We start from the raw sequence: 15,134 nt of genomic DNA, 5'->3' as shown, positions 1-15,134 counted from the left end.
CTCTTCGTCATCTACCCAAAAGAAAAAAAAGAGGGGAGGGCGGGGCCAGCCACATTCCAGGGGAACCCCTCCACCCTCACCTGTAGCTTTAAATCTCCACGACAACAATAACAGTCAGTCTGTCCGCTCGACAAGTCACACCTGCAACTTTCCATGAACACGGTGTACCAAACACTTTATCGCTTTTAGCTTTTTACCTTGTTTAGAAATTTTTATGGAGGCTTGATGAGGAGAATTTAATCTTATTCCACATCTACAGACATCAGAGACTTGAGTGTTAAGAGGGCTTCACTTCAAAGCTCATATCCGCTGTTTGGAATAACTGCATGGATGGAAGTAAAATAGGCCACTAAGAGAGCATCTACAGTCCTTTAAGAATAACAACATTTTAGATGCGTCATTACTTTTGTGTGTGTGTGTGTGTTTTGACATTACGCTCTACAACAAAATCTGTCCATCTGAAAACGCCAAATTATGAATTAACCTTAACAAACCTTGAGTGGACATGCTTCTCTCTCACATACTGACATAAAATTCACCCTGAAGCTTATTAAAAGTGATCCTATAACATATTAATAGCCTTAGAAATTGCACTCATGCTCCTTAAGGTGATGCAGCGTTGCTATGGAAACCATAAACTCAAAAAGAAAGTGTTCAGATATACTCTAGAAATGTTTCCAGCTTGATTTGAAACATAAAAAGTCAGACTCATAGCATGCTGTTTTTATAAAAACTGATGAACAGCAAGGGTGCAGACCTGATTGGACACGCCTGGCGTGTGGGCGGGATCAAGTCTCCCACCATGAATTATTAATGAGGTCTGAATATTCATCATATAGAACCTATTGGAATATTACATGAGAAGTCAGGCTGAGATGCCTCCACGGATTTTTTTGGGTGACTTTTGAATCTGCAGTTTGATGATACAGCTTCATCATACAACACTCAAAGATGTAAAAGTTTGAAAGCTTGCAGCTGGACTGAAGAGCCAAACAAATGCATGAGAGTGAAGAAGGGTAAAGAATGCGCAAACACAAACACACACACACACACACACACCCCTCCTTTGCTCCCAAATATACTTCAAGTGCAAGGCGAATTTCACTTTAACGCCACAGAAAGTTATAAAAGAGACACCAAAGTGATGCTGACTGCACAGAAAGGGGTGTTAGAAACAATATAAAGCAATAAAACAACTGATTTTTATTGCTCTAATTAGAAAAATACGTCATTATGAGTCAGTAACAAGGTGCTGTCAACATGCATCACACCTGCAGGAGAAGTACACCTGGATAAAAGCTGCAACAACAACACCAAAAAAAATCACATTTCCTCTCTTCAGGGATGGAAAGTCTTTCATTAGGATGTTACCAAACTAAATGAAGCACATGTGTTGGATAGTACAGGTGGCAGGCAGACTGTGTTAAGAGCTGACAGAGCAGGCATGATGCAGTTAACTTTAATATTTTAATTAGAAGAGAGCGGGCTTGTGACGGAGGGACACGGCGCACTGCATCGCCGCGCTCCTCCAGACAACACAGATAGATTTCGTCTGAATCTTTAAAATGATAACAAGGAATAAAAATAGATGCAGGCTAGAGAGAGGAGGGGGAAAAGAAAGGAAAAAAAAGAAGTGTGCCGTGGATGGCATGTTGCTACAGGTTGAAATGGGTTACAGGGAACAGGGAAGAAGAAGAAGAAGAGAAGAAGAAGAAGCGTGATGCGCAAAGGTGGGGGTTGAAAAAGACCAGAAACTCGGTCCGATCTTCCATGAAAACTACACAGCCTCAACTCATGAAGGTGTTCCCCCTCTTCCGTCGTTAAAATGTGCTATAAAAGCTCAAAAGCACAAAGGTGTATGTTTGTCTTAATTACATGCAGTGGGGTTATTATTTTCACTGCAACAAAACGGAAACGGCAACGGGATTATTATTAGAGCAGAAGGATAAGCACTTGTTATAAAGCAGCCTCTCTATTTATAAACTTTAGTTGAGCTTGCTCAGGGAGAGCCGGTGGTGTCCGACGCCGGGTTGAGTGGTGGGGAGGGGGGGGGTAAGAGAGAGAGAGAGAGAGCGGCAGGTCTCTCTCGGGCTCTTTCGTGTTGGGTATCTTTACGGTTGGAAGGGGGGTGAAAGCTGTTAGTAAGTTTCTAAATCTCTGCAAGCAAGCAAGCAAGCAAGCAAAAAAAAAAAAAAAAAAAAAAAAAAAAAAAAAAAAAAGGAAAAAGAGTGTAAAACGCACTTACCGCTGAGTCGGATTGCTGCACCGCGACGCACAGGGCGAAGAAGAGCAGTGCTACGGCGAGCTGTCGCAGGCTGTTCAAGTCTTTACTCATCTTGCGGGAATAAAACAAGGATCCGCCTGCGTTAACACTCACAAACTCTACTTCTCTCTACTCGCAAGACATAGCCCTGCTTCCCCCTCCTGCACACCTGCCCTCAGTGAAATAGAATTAATAAGAAAAACACTTCTTCTTCTTGGCGTGTTGGCTGTTGTTGCGCTTGCAGAGGATCCCAGTGGTCCTGGCTGTGGCACCGTGCGCCTCTGCAATCCCCCTCTCTAACTTTTTCTCTCTTGGACTTGCAAACCTGCCCAGCCGGAACTACTTCCCACAGCCATGGCGCACTGATATCAGCACCCTGCACCTACACCAAGAAGAAGAATTAATCTAAAATAAAACTGCAGGATGATTTTACACCATAAACTTTTATCCATAACACGTTTTCAATGTGGCATTTTAGTCCAGTTGACGACTATTTTCTGTTATTTTAGATTATTTTTACAATAGGAAATAACTCAATAATGTTAAGACCTCTCACTGGCGGATGGATATGCATGCCTAACCAATCCTAACCAATGCCTGAGGCTGCACAAAATAGGTTTGACATTAAACCTTTATTTGGCAATTTCTATAGCCTATGCCCGGACAAGTTGCATTCCTGTCAGATTATTAAAGGTCAAATTCTTGCTTTTGACTCTTGACAGAGGGATGCTGCTGGCAGAATGGAATAATAAAGTGACTTTTTATGTTAAAGCACATCATCCTATGTTTTTGATTTATTGATGCATTCTTATAGAATCCTTAAGGTTACCAGATGGATTTGAAAGGTCATGTTCACAGGTGTTGTTATGAGCTCAGGCGAATGTCACTGATTATATGAAGAGTAATTATGGATGATATTTCAGAAAAATTCCTAACTCGCACGCAAATAAAGTTTTCATAAGCTGTAAATGCTATTGTGAAACATTTCATGGCAGACAAAGTTTTATAATCAAGGCAAAAGTGTTGCATTAAGTAACCCAGCCATGCAAGTAGAGCTGCAATTAACAATTGCTTTCATAAATGATTAATCTTATGGTTATTTTCTATGATTAATCGATTAGTTGTTTGGTCAATAAAGTGTCAGAAAATGGTGAAAAATGTCAATCACTGTTCCTAAAAGTCCAAGATGCAACCTCAAATGTCTTGTTTTGTCCCGACTAACAGTTCACAAACCAAAGATATTCAGTTTACTGTCATAGAAGACAAAAGAAACCAGAAAATGACACATTTGAGAAGCTGGAATCAGAGAATTTGGACTTTTTTTTCTTGAAAAATTACTCAAAACTATTGATTATCTGCTGTCATAGAGGACTAAAGAAACCAGAAAATATTCAAATTTAAGAAGATTTTTCTCTTTTTTCTTATAAAAATGACTCAAAATGATAAATTGATTATCAAAATAGTTGGTGATTAATTTTCTGATGATCATCTAATCAATTAATCAACTAATAGTTGCAGCTCTGTTCGCAGTGTTGGGGGAACTCATGCCCACCTGAAATGGTGGAAGAAGTATTGAGATCCTTTACTTAAGTAAAAGTACCAATACAGCAATGTCAAAATACTCCATTACAAGTAAAAGTCCTGAAAAATCCTACTTAAGTAAAAGTACATCAGTATTAGCAGCAAAATGTAGTTTAAGTATTGCAGTAAAAGTAGTGGTTTGGTTCCTCTGACTGATAAATCTGAGGAGTCGTGAGATGATTAATGGGAAAAACAAAGTTCTGATACACAAATCTGTTTTCAGTTTTTGGACTTTTTCTCTAATCTTTGATTTTTGGTGAAATATTGGACCATTTGAACATTTATTGAAATGAAAGCATGTGAGAAGTTTAGAGGGAAAAATCACTATTTGGTGGAGCTGTTAACAACTCATAGACATGTGAAATGTGACCCCGACTACACACTGCTTTTTGTAAGACGTCAAAAGCCAAAAAGGTTGGAAACCACTGGTTTCATCTTTAACAATGTGAAACTTGTTATATTATCCATTGTGTCAAATCTTCATCTGAAAAGTAACTAAAGCTGTCAGATAAATGTAGTGGAGTAGAAAGTACAATATTTCCCTCTGAAATGTAGTGGAGTGGAAGTAGAAAGTAGCATCACATGGAAATACTCAAGTAAAGTACCTCAAAATAGTACTGAAGTACAGAACTTGAGTAAATGTTGTTTTTTTAATGAAATTGTATGCTGAGATGATCTATTGTAGCATGTATGTTTTTATGATGTCTTATGGTGAAACTGAAGGCAAATTTCCACAATGTGGACAATAAAGGTTTCATATTCATATTTGTGTTTGTGTTTGTATTCGTATTTAGTTACTTTCCACCACTGCTCACCTGTTCGCCAACTTGTGCTTCTTAAGGTTCAATAACAACATCAGTATCAGTTCTTTTATGTTCTGCAATGCTAGAAGATTGGAATAAGTCACTGTACATTTTGCACATTTAAATGATGAGCAACCACCACAAATCTTTAAAGAAGGTCTAATTACAGAAAGTTTGGAAGTGCAAACTCACCATCCTAAGTACTTTGAGTAATTTCATTGGACTCCTGCATCTTTCCTATCTTTGCATCAAGGACCACAGTGTAAGTAAGTCTTTACTGTGTCATCTATGATATTTTTGTATTTTTGATGTCCTCCTTCTCAAAACGTTAAATAAACTAAACTACAGTAAAACACTACAGCCAGTAGCCAATCTGATCAAATGCAAAGAACCACCATCTCCATCTGTTACTCCATAACTGGCAAAGACAAGAGCAGGCAACTCTTTTATGATTTTATGTTTTTACACTATACTGTATGCTGGAATCAAAAATAGTTCAACTTTCTGATATTTCCAGGAAGTTTTATATTGTTTTTAAGTTGCAAATATGACCCTGAATTCAATATTTGACAAGCCATCGTTGGTTTACTTGGAGGAAATGTTTCAGACATCCAAGGTTTGAACTCTTTCTACTTAACTATAGGATTAGGATTAGGGTTGGGATTGGAGGTATAGTTTGGGTAAATCGTATAGGAATTCATACAGCAGTGAAAATAGCTAATACACCAACAAATTCCTATCCAATGTGCAAAACTAAAAAGGTCCCTGGAAAGATCCCTGCGTTACTCCGCCGCTAAAGACAAGCTGCAAAGGGGAGCAAAACTGCTTTTATCTGTATCTGATATAATTCAAATAGGAAACATGACTGTAATGCACAACAGAAGATAAATTAACATGATGTGATGAGCAGTGTTGAAGGATCACTCAGGTCACCTATAATAGAACATTCAAGAGCTAAACGAGGACTGTTTGCAACCCGAGTAACTCGGCGTCTGCACCATTTTTAGACCACAGAGCCAAACAAAGCTGTTCAAATAATCAGCAAAGGTTTTATATTACTTTAGTTAACTGTGTTACTTTGGTTTTTATATCATTTTAAGTTAGTTTTTTCTCACTTAAAATAGATAATACCCTCACAACAGGGTTATAGTGATCATGTAATGCATTTGTAGGATATGTTTTTTGTTAGAAGAGTTAGAAGAAAAACCTTTAAAACGTTGATTGCAAATGTGATTCTCTACAGAAATATCATGCAACCACTGCAGATTGAATAAAAATGTCACTCTTTAGTGGGATGATATGATCATTATATTGATTATATGTGTGATAATGTTGCATAAAGTATCATAAAGTCCCTTTAAACTACAGTAATTCAGGAAAAACTAATATTCTAGGGACATAATGTTGAAATAAGAAGAGATATAGTGAAGAAAAAGATACAAAAGTGTTAATAAAGGTTACTATATACTTATAGTTGGGCATCTCAGACATAAAAGTATTTATAATATGTGTGATAGAACAATAGCTTCTTTATTGTTGATTCATATCATGGATTAAAACCAGAGGGGGGAAAACTGCTCGTCTCCTTTACACAACCAGACTGTTTTAAAAGGTTATGAGCTCTGCGCGTGGATATAAACTGCTGTTATAGCCAAAGGTATGGAGGCATGAATGACATGTGTTGGCCCCTCCTCTCCATTGCTGCTGTGGTGCGCTGCTGAGTTGAAGCGCAACAGCCCGGAGAGCGCAGCAGCGACTTCACCGCTGCAACTTTGGTGAGTTGGATATAAGCTCTGATTTTATGAAAGAAAGAAGTTTTTGTGGCTGTGTTGTGGCTTTAATACTCGGAGCCGTGTGTGTATGTGTGTGTGTAAAGAGTTGGTTTTGTGTTTGGCGGTGGGACTACTTTATCTCCCTCTTTCCTCTCTCTCTGTGTGTGTCTCCGGGTAGATGACAGGGTTTTTTGGAGCCGTCGATGAGCGCGTTTGAAGTGCCTTGCTGGTGAAGACAAGGGAGTCGAGTCTCGACCTGCGGTTCCCCCTCTGCCAGTCGGATCAAAATGAAATTCCTGTAAGCATTTATTCACTTTTAAAACTTATCTAACTTCTCCATGGTCAAGATTTCGGCTCTGCAATCTGGCGCAGCGTTTGGTCGCGCCTGTATTGGGGCAGCTCCGGCGCAGTTTACCTGCCAGATAATCACGGGAGGAAACATACACTAACGAAAATGTTTATTTCTTTGGCAGGATTTGTATGATAGCAGTCGCCTTGGCGGTTGGATCTACACACGGAGTAAGTCCCATTTGTTTACTATAACCTACTTGGGGTGAAGTGGCTTCCCTGCTCGGGTTTATTTATAGCACTTATAAAGCCTATTAACGACCACGCTGAATTATTTTTTTGTTGTGCATTGCGACTGTGTAGCCTATTTTTTTTTTTTTTTTTTTTTTTTGTGCTGGAGCAGACAGACAAATGTTGCACGTAATTGGCTCATATGGATCAGCAGCTGAGCCACTGTGACCAAGCCGGGAGCCCACTCTGCCTGAAGCCAACAGTTTAAAGCTGTTTGTTGCATTAATTTCATTTTCATGTGTTTGTAAAGTTAATTTCATACATATGCTCTTCATAGTAGAGACCTTGCACTCTGCACAGGTCTCTCTTCCATGTCTTTACTCCATGCGTCACGCTGTGGGTGTTTTCAGCCATGCCGCACATTTATGAATATTCTTTTATCCATCTTACAAATACTATAAAGGCAGTGCATTGTTTTATGGGGGGGAACTTTTAAAGGTAAATTAAGACACGTTTAAATCAAAGTTACAGGTGCATCATTTGTGCCAAACACTCTCCAAACTGTGTGGATGCCCTCCCCCTTCTTCTCCTCCTCCTCCTCCTCTTCCCCAAAAGTTTTATGGGACTGAAGTCTGCATTTTTGGGTAGCCTGAAGGACTGGGGGGAAAAAAAAGTAGTTCGTATTTGAGTGGGCCCGCTCAGAGTCATTTGCAATTCAGACTCCGCCCTGCTGATGAATATTTAGGATAAGGAGATTATTGGGTGTCTTCTCTAAGCCACACCTAACTTCCCCCTGCTGAGGTTCACATCTGCTGCAGCGGGAGAATGTCAAACAAATAGGGCTTTGTTGCTTTCATTATACAGCTCAGAAGTCACAAATTAGTCTTTAATTTTAAACATCTTATTGTATTGACCACATGTTATGACTGTTTTAAGATATATAGCATTTTAAAAGTGATTTAAATCAGTTTTTGTTGGTTTTCTCCAGTTTTTAAATTTCTACTAAACTGTTCTACTCCTGACTTACTGATTAACTGTCAAAATATCCTTTTATATTACTTTCTATCACATCCTGCAAAGTCTTAAAACTTCCCTTAAAAATAATATCACATCAGGACCAAACTAGACACACTGTAGAAACAGCTCACTCCAGTTTATTTAAGGAGATTATGTTTAAAAACACTTCTGTTGTGCATGGAAAAGTTGAAGTTCATACTCCACACTGAATCATGAAAAAGCACAGCATCACTGTCTAGTGAAAATTACATTTACTACAGTAATGGAAAAGCATATAAATGGTTGCAGCTCTGGGGTAAAGCGTCAACTACATGCACAACAAAAGGAGGAGCATGTGCAAGTTAAAATTCTACATTATTGTGACATAAACTGACAGAGGTTCAATGCAGCACTACACTCATTACCTTAGAAATTAGAATAAGAAAGAGCAGTGGTGGTGTTTGATGGTGTCATTCAGAGTGAGAGGGAGGCAACATGGGTTCTTTATTGTTAATTTGGGGGGACATTTGGTGGAGGAGAAGCAAAAATGGAGGTGATATTTCCTTAGATAACTGTGCAACAGCCTTGAAAAGCCTAGAAAAGCAGAAAAAACTACAAGAAAATAACTTGGAGATTGGAGTTTATCTGGTTTCCAGAAGGCACCATAATCTTATGGTTCACAAATTTTCTTTGGCTGAAGTAAAAGCATTAAATTTGTCTAAACACGCTTTGGAAAAGTAATTGCAAAGCAGTGACTAAACCCTTTTCCATGCCAGTGATTGCATGCAAATTCAAGCACAGTTGGCTGAAAATCAACCTGGATCTTGTAGCGTTAGTTAACCGTAGCAGCGTCAGTGTCTTGCTTCACCATCTCAGCGAGGCTGTCGTCAGCTGTGACAGAGACGCCGACGGGGAACATGAAAGCGAATCGGCGCCTGAAAGCTTCCTGCGTCTCAATAGACCTCAGCTGATCGAGCTGCATTGACTTTGAATCGACTCCTCCTCCCACTTCCCACCTCCCTTGTTTCGAGTGTGTGTGTGTGTGTGTGTGTGGGTGGCTGAGTGGATGCATGTGTGGGTTGAGTGAGTGACAGATGAGTTCATTGGGTGGTCTAGGCTGTCGTAACCTTGGTAACCATGTCTTTGGTCCAGCCACGAGTTGAGCCGAAATGTTGAAGTTCATCGTCTTTCGCTGCCGCCTCTCTGTGCTACTGTGCACTGATAGCAGAGGAAAAGGTCTTTATCAGGTGTTATCAGTGTCGGCAGATAAGACTAAACACACACACACACACACACACACGCTTGTTTATCTGTCAATGGAAATACAGCAGCATGCCAAATGACACAAGGATGGCACTGTAACAAGCATTAGATAAGTTTGTTTAAGGTGCAGAAATCAAAATATTAGTGATGTATAACCTGCTTTTATATTTAAACTTTTAAAACAGACACCACATGTCCTGATATGTGCTGTAAAAAAGTCCTTGTAGTAAATATTTTGAGTGTTACAAGAGCCAGGTTGTATAATAATGAATGGGCTTAAATTTGGTGAAAATATAAACCATTAAGTCTTGAAGTTATTAAAGTTATTAAACTGGATATGTGACAGTTCATATTGCTCCAAGTTTTCTCCAGAAGTATGCACATGTTTGTTTTTCCTTGCAACGTTACAGCTTTAGCATTTAGCATTGGAAATACACACTCACTGTCAAATATATTAGCTACACAGGTACAATCTAATGCAATCCAATGAAGCTTATACATTTTCATTTTTGTTGACATTGTCATAAAGCTAATCTTTGTACTTTATGTTTATTATTAAGGTTGTAGTGGGTGGTGGTGTTGTGCTTATATGGAAAGGTGTTTCTAATATTTTGTCCACCTCATTAACATTAGGGGGACCAAAATATTAGAAACACCTTTTAATATACCTTCACCTTTCTGACACTGTCAACAAAAAGTGAAAATATATAAGCTTTGTTTAAATAGAATAAATGGCAGAGGTGTTGTATTGGATTGTCTGGTGGCCATATTGTTGGACTTCAGCTCTTGTACTGATTGTGTTTCCAAATTTATAACGTAGCTTTTGCAATGGAAATGGAAAGATGTTGCTGTTTTGGACAAAATTTGTTTTTTTTTAATGTGTGTGTGTGTTTAGCTTGATGGCTAGCTAACCTCAGTGTTTAGCTAGTTATCGTTTACAGAAGAGTTAGCTTGTCTAGAAGAAGCTAGCGTTGATATTGGCAAGGAGTCGCATGTTAGCATCATTTAGCTTGCTAGTTTGCGAGTTTTTTGGCTAGCTATGATTCTAAAACCAATTTCAGGCTAACTAGACTGACTCTTCTCAATCTACAAGCTACGGCTAACAAGGAGGTAGGAGCTAAAGACATAGCCTAACAGTATACTGAGCCACACTAACATAAATTTAGAATTATGTGCATCTTTTTGGACTATTTACCCTTTTTTACATCATTAGTTACCAACCCTAAACCCACATGATGGTGCCAGTTGTGGCCGATGGGATAGTTGCAACGCGACTGTAAAGAGAATTATGTTTGAGCGAACATACCAGGCGAGAAAGTCTGTAGGAGCTGCGGCTGCTGCAAAGTGTCTGCAATGGCTGACACAGCTGTTGGCACAGAGAAAACATCACACACGGGTGAGGAAGAATGGTGAGGAGGAGAGGGGAGGAGGCTTGACGGGAAGCAGAGGAGGGAGTGAGTCTGTGCTACCTGGACAGTTAGGAAATCATCCAGAAAATGTCTTCTTTTCATTTCTTTTGACGCAGTTGAAATGCAATATGGGAGGGTTGTACACATGTGGTCATACAGTTTAGTCTCAATCTGGTGAAAATGAAAGTTTAGGAACAAATTTGAGTATGTTGTATGGGATTATTTCACAACAGAAATGGGAGATATTTGTAAATCAGGATTAAATTGATGCTTTTTTAGAGATTTCTTATGGTTTGCAGACAATGACATTGCAATTTTTTAGCCTTAAAGGACCATACCAGTGTCTTTTTTGAGTTTTATTCACATTTTTGCTAGCCTATATTGAATGCTTGCCATACAGTTTGGGACTTTTTAATATTTTTGTTTTACTGTTACACTCGCCCATTGGTTTCCATTTAAATTTGTACAATATAATAATCAATTAGCAGATGGCCTATTATAATTTTGTAGAGTGTGTTTTATCTGACCAACAGACCAAAACCCAAAGATATTCAGTTTACTATCACGTATCAAAGCATGAAATCCTCACTTCTAGAGCTGCAACGGTTAGTCAGTTAATCGACTAATGGAGTGATAGAAAATGAATCGCCAACTATTTTAATAATTGATTAATCCTTTTGAGTAAAATGCTGAAATTCTCTGGTTCCAGACTCTCTATGTGAATATTTTCTGGTTTCTTTAGTCGTCTATGACAGTAACTCCAATATCTTTGGGTTGTGGACTGTTGGTCGGGACAAAACAAGACATTTTCGGTTGCACCTTGGTCTTTGACAAACAGTGATCAACATTTTTCCACCATTTTCTGCCATTTTAAAGAGAAAATAATCATCAGATTAATCAATAATGAAAATAATCACAAGTTGCAACCCTCCTGTCTGAAGAGCTGGAGCCCATGTTTGCAGTATATGGGCGAAAGCATGCAAAACAACTGGTGTGGTCCTTGTAAAACAGAAGACTTCTTGTAGTTTTTTAAAATATTTAGTTTCCTAAAATGCTCATTTTGCACAGTTTGTAATACTTGGAGATAAATTGGTGCAATAAAACTTTTAAGAGGCGAACCAACTGCATAAAATCTATAGAAATGGCATGAACTAGTAGAACTTTACTCCTCTCCTCCTCTCTCTCCCTCCCTCCCTCCCTCCCTCCCCTCTGTCGAATTCTTTCAGAGCTTGGCAGGACTTGTCAGGCTGTCTCCCGCTCCCTGCAGGTGCTATAGGCTGGTACATTCCAGAAACGCTAAGTGAGGCGACTGATCACTGCTTGATTTGTGATTGCAAGACCCTCCCCAACACAACTGAACACCCCCCCACCTCCTCCTCCTCCTCCTCCTCCTCCTCCCCCACCACCTCCTCCTTTTTCCTTTCCCTTCTGCCCTCCTCCCTCCCTCCCTCCCTCCCTCCCTCCCTCGCCTGATCATTACCCGCTGTAACCCCGCTCCCTTCCTATCACTGCCCTCACTGCTTCCACAAGTCAGGCAACTCATTACCAGTTGATTTGTGAGCGGTGGTCCCTTCCTCACTGCTCATCCTTTCTTTCTTTCTCTCTTAGTCTGCAACTATTTTGATAATTAATTAGTTATTTTTGGCGTTTTAGTTTTAAAAAACAGGCAATAAAAGAAGAATCTTCAATACGCAGAGCCACAAAAATGATTTTTAGGGCACTTAACACGATTGTAAAACCCAGTGACAAAGGCAAGAAGTAAAGGGATGACATATTAACAATCCAACGTGTTGACATGTTGTCAGAATCTGCTTTCAGTGATATGATTGATTAGCTATATAAAACAATATCATTGACAAATCATACAGAAGTAAAAGTGAGAAAAAGGAGCAAAACCACATAATTGTAGCGGAGAGAAAGCCGTCACACCTAATTTAACATGATTTATGACTTTACGCTCGGGTTAAAAGTATTTAAGAGGTTGCATAGATGTGTTTGTTTTATGTATCAGCATGTCCCTGGATGTTTAGAACATACAATAGGTGTGACTGTGTAGTTTACACCCCCCCCACCCCTCCAAGACTTTTGCCTGAAAACATGAGTGAACGCCAATGATGATTTGGGTCAGGATGAGATTAGTTGAGTTTATGAAAACGTTGTTTTGAGATGCGGTAGATAAAGAGCTGACGGGTAAATCCAGAGAGGGAGAGAGATGTGACTGGGTCACTTTGTAAACTCTGTTTATCTTTATTGGGCTGAAACTAAACACTCTACAACACACAGCAGATGTCAGAAATAGTACTTTTGTGGCTTTTTTTTAACCTAAATATCTCATTTGGGCTGTTTTTGACTCCCTAAAACATCTGGATATAGCGACATAAACTCCTTTTTACAATTTCCCAATCCAAAGTGACAGTTTCCAATTGCTTGTTTGGTTTGACCAAACAGTCCAAAACCCAAAGAAATTCAATTTACACTGATATAAAACAGAGAAAAGCTGCAAATCGTCACGTTCGAGAAGCTGTAGCTGGAAAATGTTTGGCTTTTTTTGCATTCAAAATGAATCATCTAATCAGTTCAACCACCAATTATCACAACCAGTAACTGATCTAGATAACAATTCAGATATACAGTATTCACCTCTGTTGCTCCAACCTGAAGAGAAAAGGAAGTACTGATAACTTGGTTCAATGGCGGCCTGAGTGTCATGGTATGAAACAAATTGGGAGGTTTATTGCAGCATATCAGTTTATTATCATCCATCTCTTCTTCTTTACCTGCTTCTTGGGTGAAGATGTTTGACTCGGGCAACCCTTGAACCAAGAGTCACGTACAAGGCAACACTGAATGACAGCGACCTTTATTATATTTATTTAGGACCTACAGAAGCCTGCATGGGCCAGTTGTTGATCTCTGAGGAATGTGGCGAAATCTTTGCGTCGCTCAAGTACGAACAGAAATTTGTGAAAACATCCTAAAGCAACACACAGAACGAGGCGTCGTGCGTCGGCGTGACTGTTGACAGACGCTACCCTCCTTTTCTTTTTTTTCTCCTTTGGTTTTTTATCTGCGTGTTTGTCTTTGACTTTGTAACAGTGTTTGCATGTCCATCTCTTTTTTTTTTCCCCAGCCGTTCCTCCAAACATCTGCATCGCTGTCTTTTTCCTAGTGGTGTTTACAGGTGCGGTTACAAGGCATGTAAAATCTGTTATCTTAGGTGTGAATGTGCAGCGGCTTGATAAGGTTGACTGGGATTTCTGTGATTCGTCATAGTGATTGATTTATTATCTGCTTTTCTTTTATTCGTGTTGCTTTCTGACTTTTATGTGTTTGTTGTAGGAGTTACGATGGCGTGTGATTGGGATTTGTGTGAGTCTTGGCAGCTGTTACGCTCTTCACACAATTCAGAACTTAAATATTTTTGCCAAACTGTAAAATTTATAGATTTTTGTTGTGATTGAAGAGCGAGTTTAAAGGTTGTGGCAACAAATGGCAAGGACAGGGCAAGGAAATGAATGCACTCTTACAGTCTGCCGAGCCTTGGCACAGCCACTTTCACATATCAGACCCCCCCCCCCCCCCCCCTCCTTCCTCTTTTTTTTTTTTTACCAAGCACACGCTGTCAGTTTGTTCCCCGATTGGTCACGGTGAACTCCAGAGGCCAGAGGTCGTCCGAGCACAAAGGCAGCAGGGGCTCGCGGTTGTGGCGACGGCTTAACATTCCATCGCCCGCTCTCCAGATTTGTTTATCGCACTTTTTGTCTTTTGCTTTTCTGCTTTTCATAGAAGGGGAAGACGAGCAGAAACGCAGAGAGGACAGAGAAGGAGCAGGAGGAAGTTAAAAAAAAAAAAGGAGGAGAGAGGAGGGAAAGCAGTGTGTGGAGGGGGGGGGGGGGGGTTATTCTATCTATTTGCAGGCCCTCGGGGTGTGTTTGTGAAGGTCTTTAGGTTTGTCAGAGAGGAGCTGAGGTGGGGCAGTGTTTCGCTGGCTGGATGCTCGGTGGGAGTGCTGTCCTAGCTTGTTCGACGTGCCCGGTCCTTTCTCCTTAATGCCATCGCTTCCCTCGGGGCTGTTTGCACTTAGCACACCTCAAAAAGGATTAGACCTCCAATCTACTTCTCCCCATTTGTTGGGTTTTTGTCCTCTGTATGTCTGTCGTGTCTTTCATCCTTCCTTTTCTTGCTTCGTTTTGTTTATCTTGCCCCCCTTTTCGAACTCCTCACCCACCTCCCTCCCATTTTCTTTATAGAGTTTTATACCTCAAAAAAAAAAAAAACGTGAAATAGTCTCTGCGCACCTTCATATGTAACAGGTGCGTCAGAGGAAAGGGCAACTTGAATAGAAATTAGAAAACTCCTGACATTCTGGTCGTAAACTGAACTTTACAGACCGAAACGTTTGAAACCAAGACTTACAAGCTATGAAGGCAAAAGATTGACATTTAAATAGCTTGGCTACTAACATTACAACCAATTAAACAAAACGTTGGACGTCGGTATCTCTGCCTTTATTAATCTCATTAAACTG

The 15,134-nt window shown here is 39.8% G+C and overlaps 2 protein-coding genes across 9 annotated transcripts in view; one reads left to right on the top strand and one right to left on the bottom strand.

The window, feature by feature from the left end:
• The window catches only part of col4a5 (collagen, type IV, alpha 5 (Alport syndrome)), a 56,397-nt gene extending 53,785 nt beyond the window's left edge, over nt 1-2,612 (bottom strand). For 2 of the 4 annotated variants that reach the window (XM_044341338.1, XM_044341337.1), the window contains exon 1: nt 2,246-2,611. In XM_044341338.1, the coding sequence (XP_044197273.1) occupies nt 2,246-2,335 (90 nt within the window). In that variant the 5' untranslated portion in view covers nt 2,336-2,611. Of the gene's footprint in view, nt 1-2,245 lie in introns of all 4 variants that reach the window. The other 2 variants (XM_044341336.1, XM_044341339.1) reach the window with 2 other exon arrangements.
• A 3,706-nt stretch (nt 2,613-6,318) lies between these two features.
• col4a6 (collagen, type IV, alpha 6) overlaps nt 6,319-15,134 on the top strand; it is a 133,837-nt gene continuing 125,021 nt past the window's right edge. For all 5 annotated transcript variants that reach the window (XM_044341335.1, XM_044341333.1, XM_044341332.1 and 2 more), the window contains exons 1-3: nt 6,319-6,422; nt 6,598-6,717; nt 6,893-6,938. In XM_044341335.1, the coding sequence (XP_044197270.1) occupies nt 6,707-6,717; nt 6,893-6,938 (57 nt within the window). In that variant the 5' untranslated portion in view covers nt 6,319-6,422; nt 6,598-6,706. The remainder of the gene's footprint in view (nt 6,423-6,597; nt 6,718-6,892; nt 6,939-15,134) is intronic.

The sequence above is a fragment of the Thunnus albacares genome, chromosome 22 (assembly GCF_914725855.1).
Source record: "Thunnus albacares chromosome 22, fThuAlb1.1, whole genome shotgun sequence".
NCBI lineage: Eukaryota > Metazoa > Chordata > Actinopteri > Scombriformes > Scombridae > Thunnus > Thunnus albacares.
Note: the sequence above shows the minus strand (reverse complement) of the source record. Positions and strands in the feature narration are given on the sequence as shown.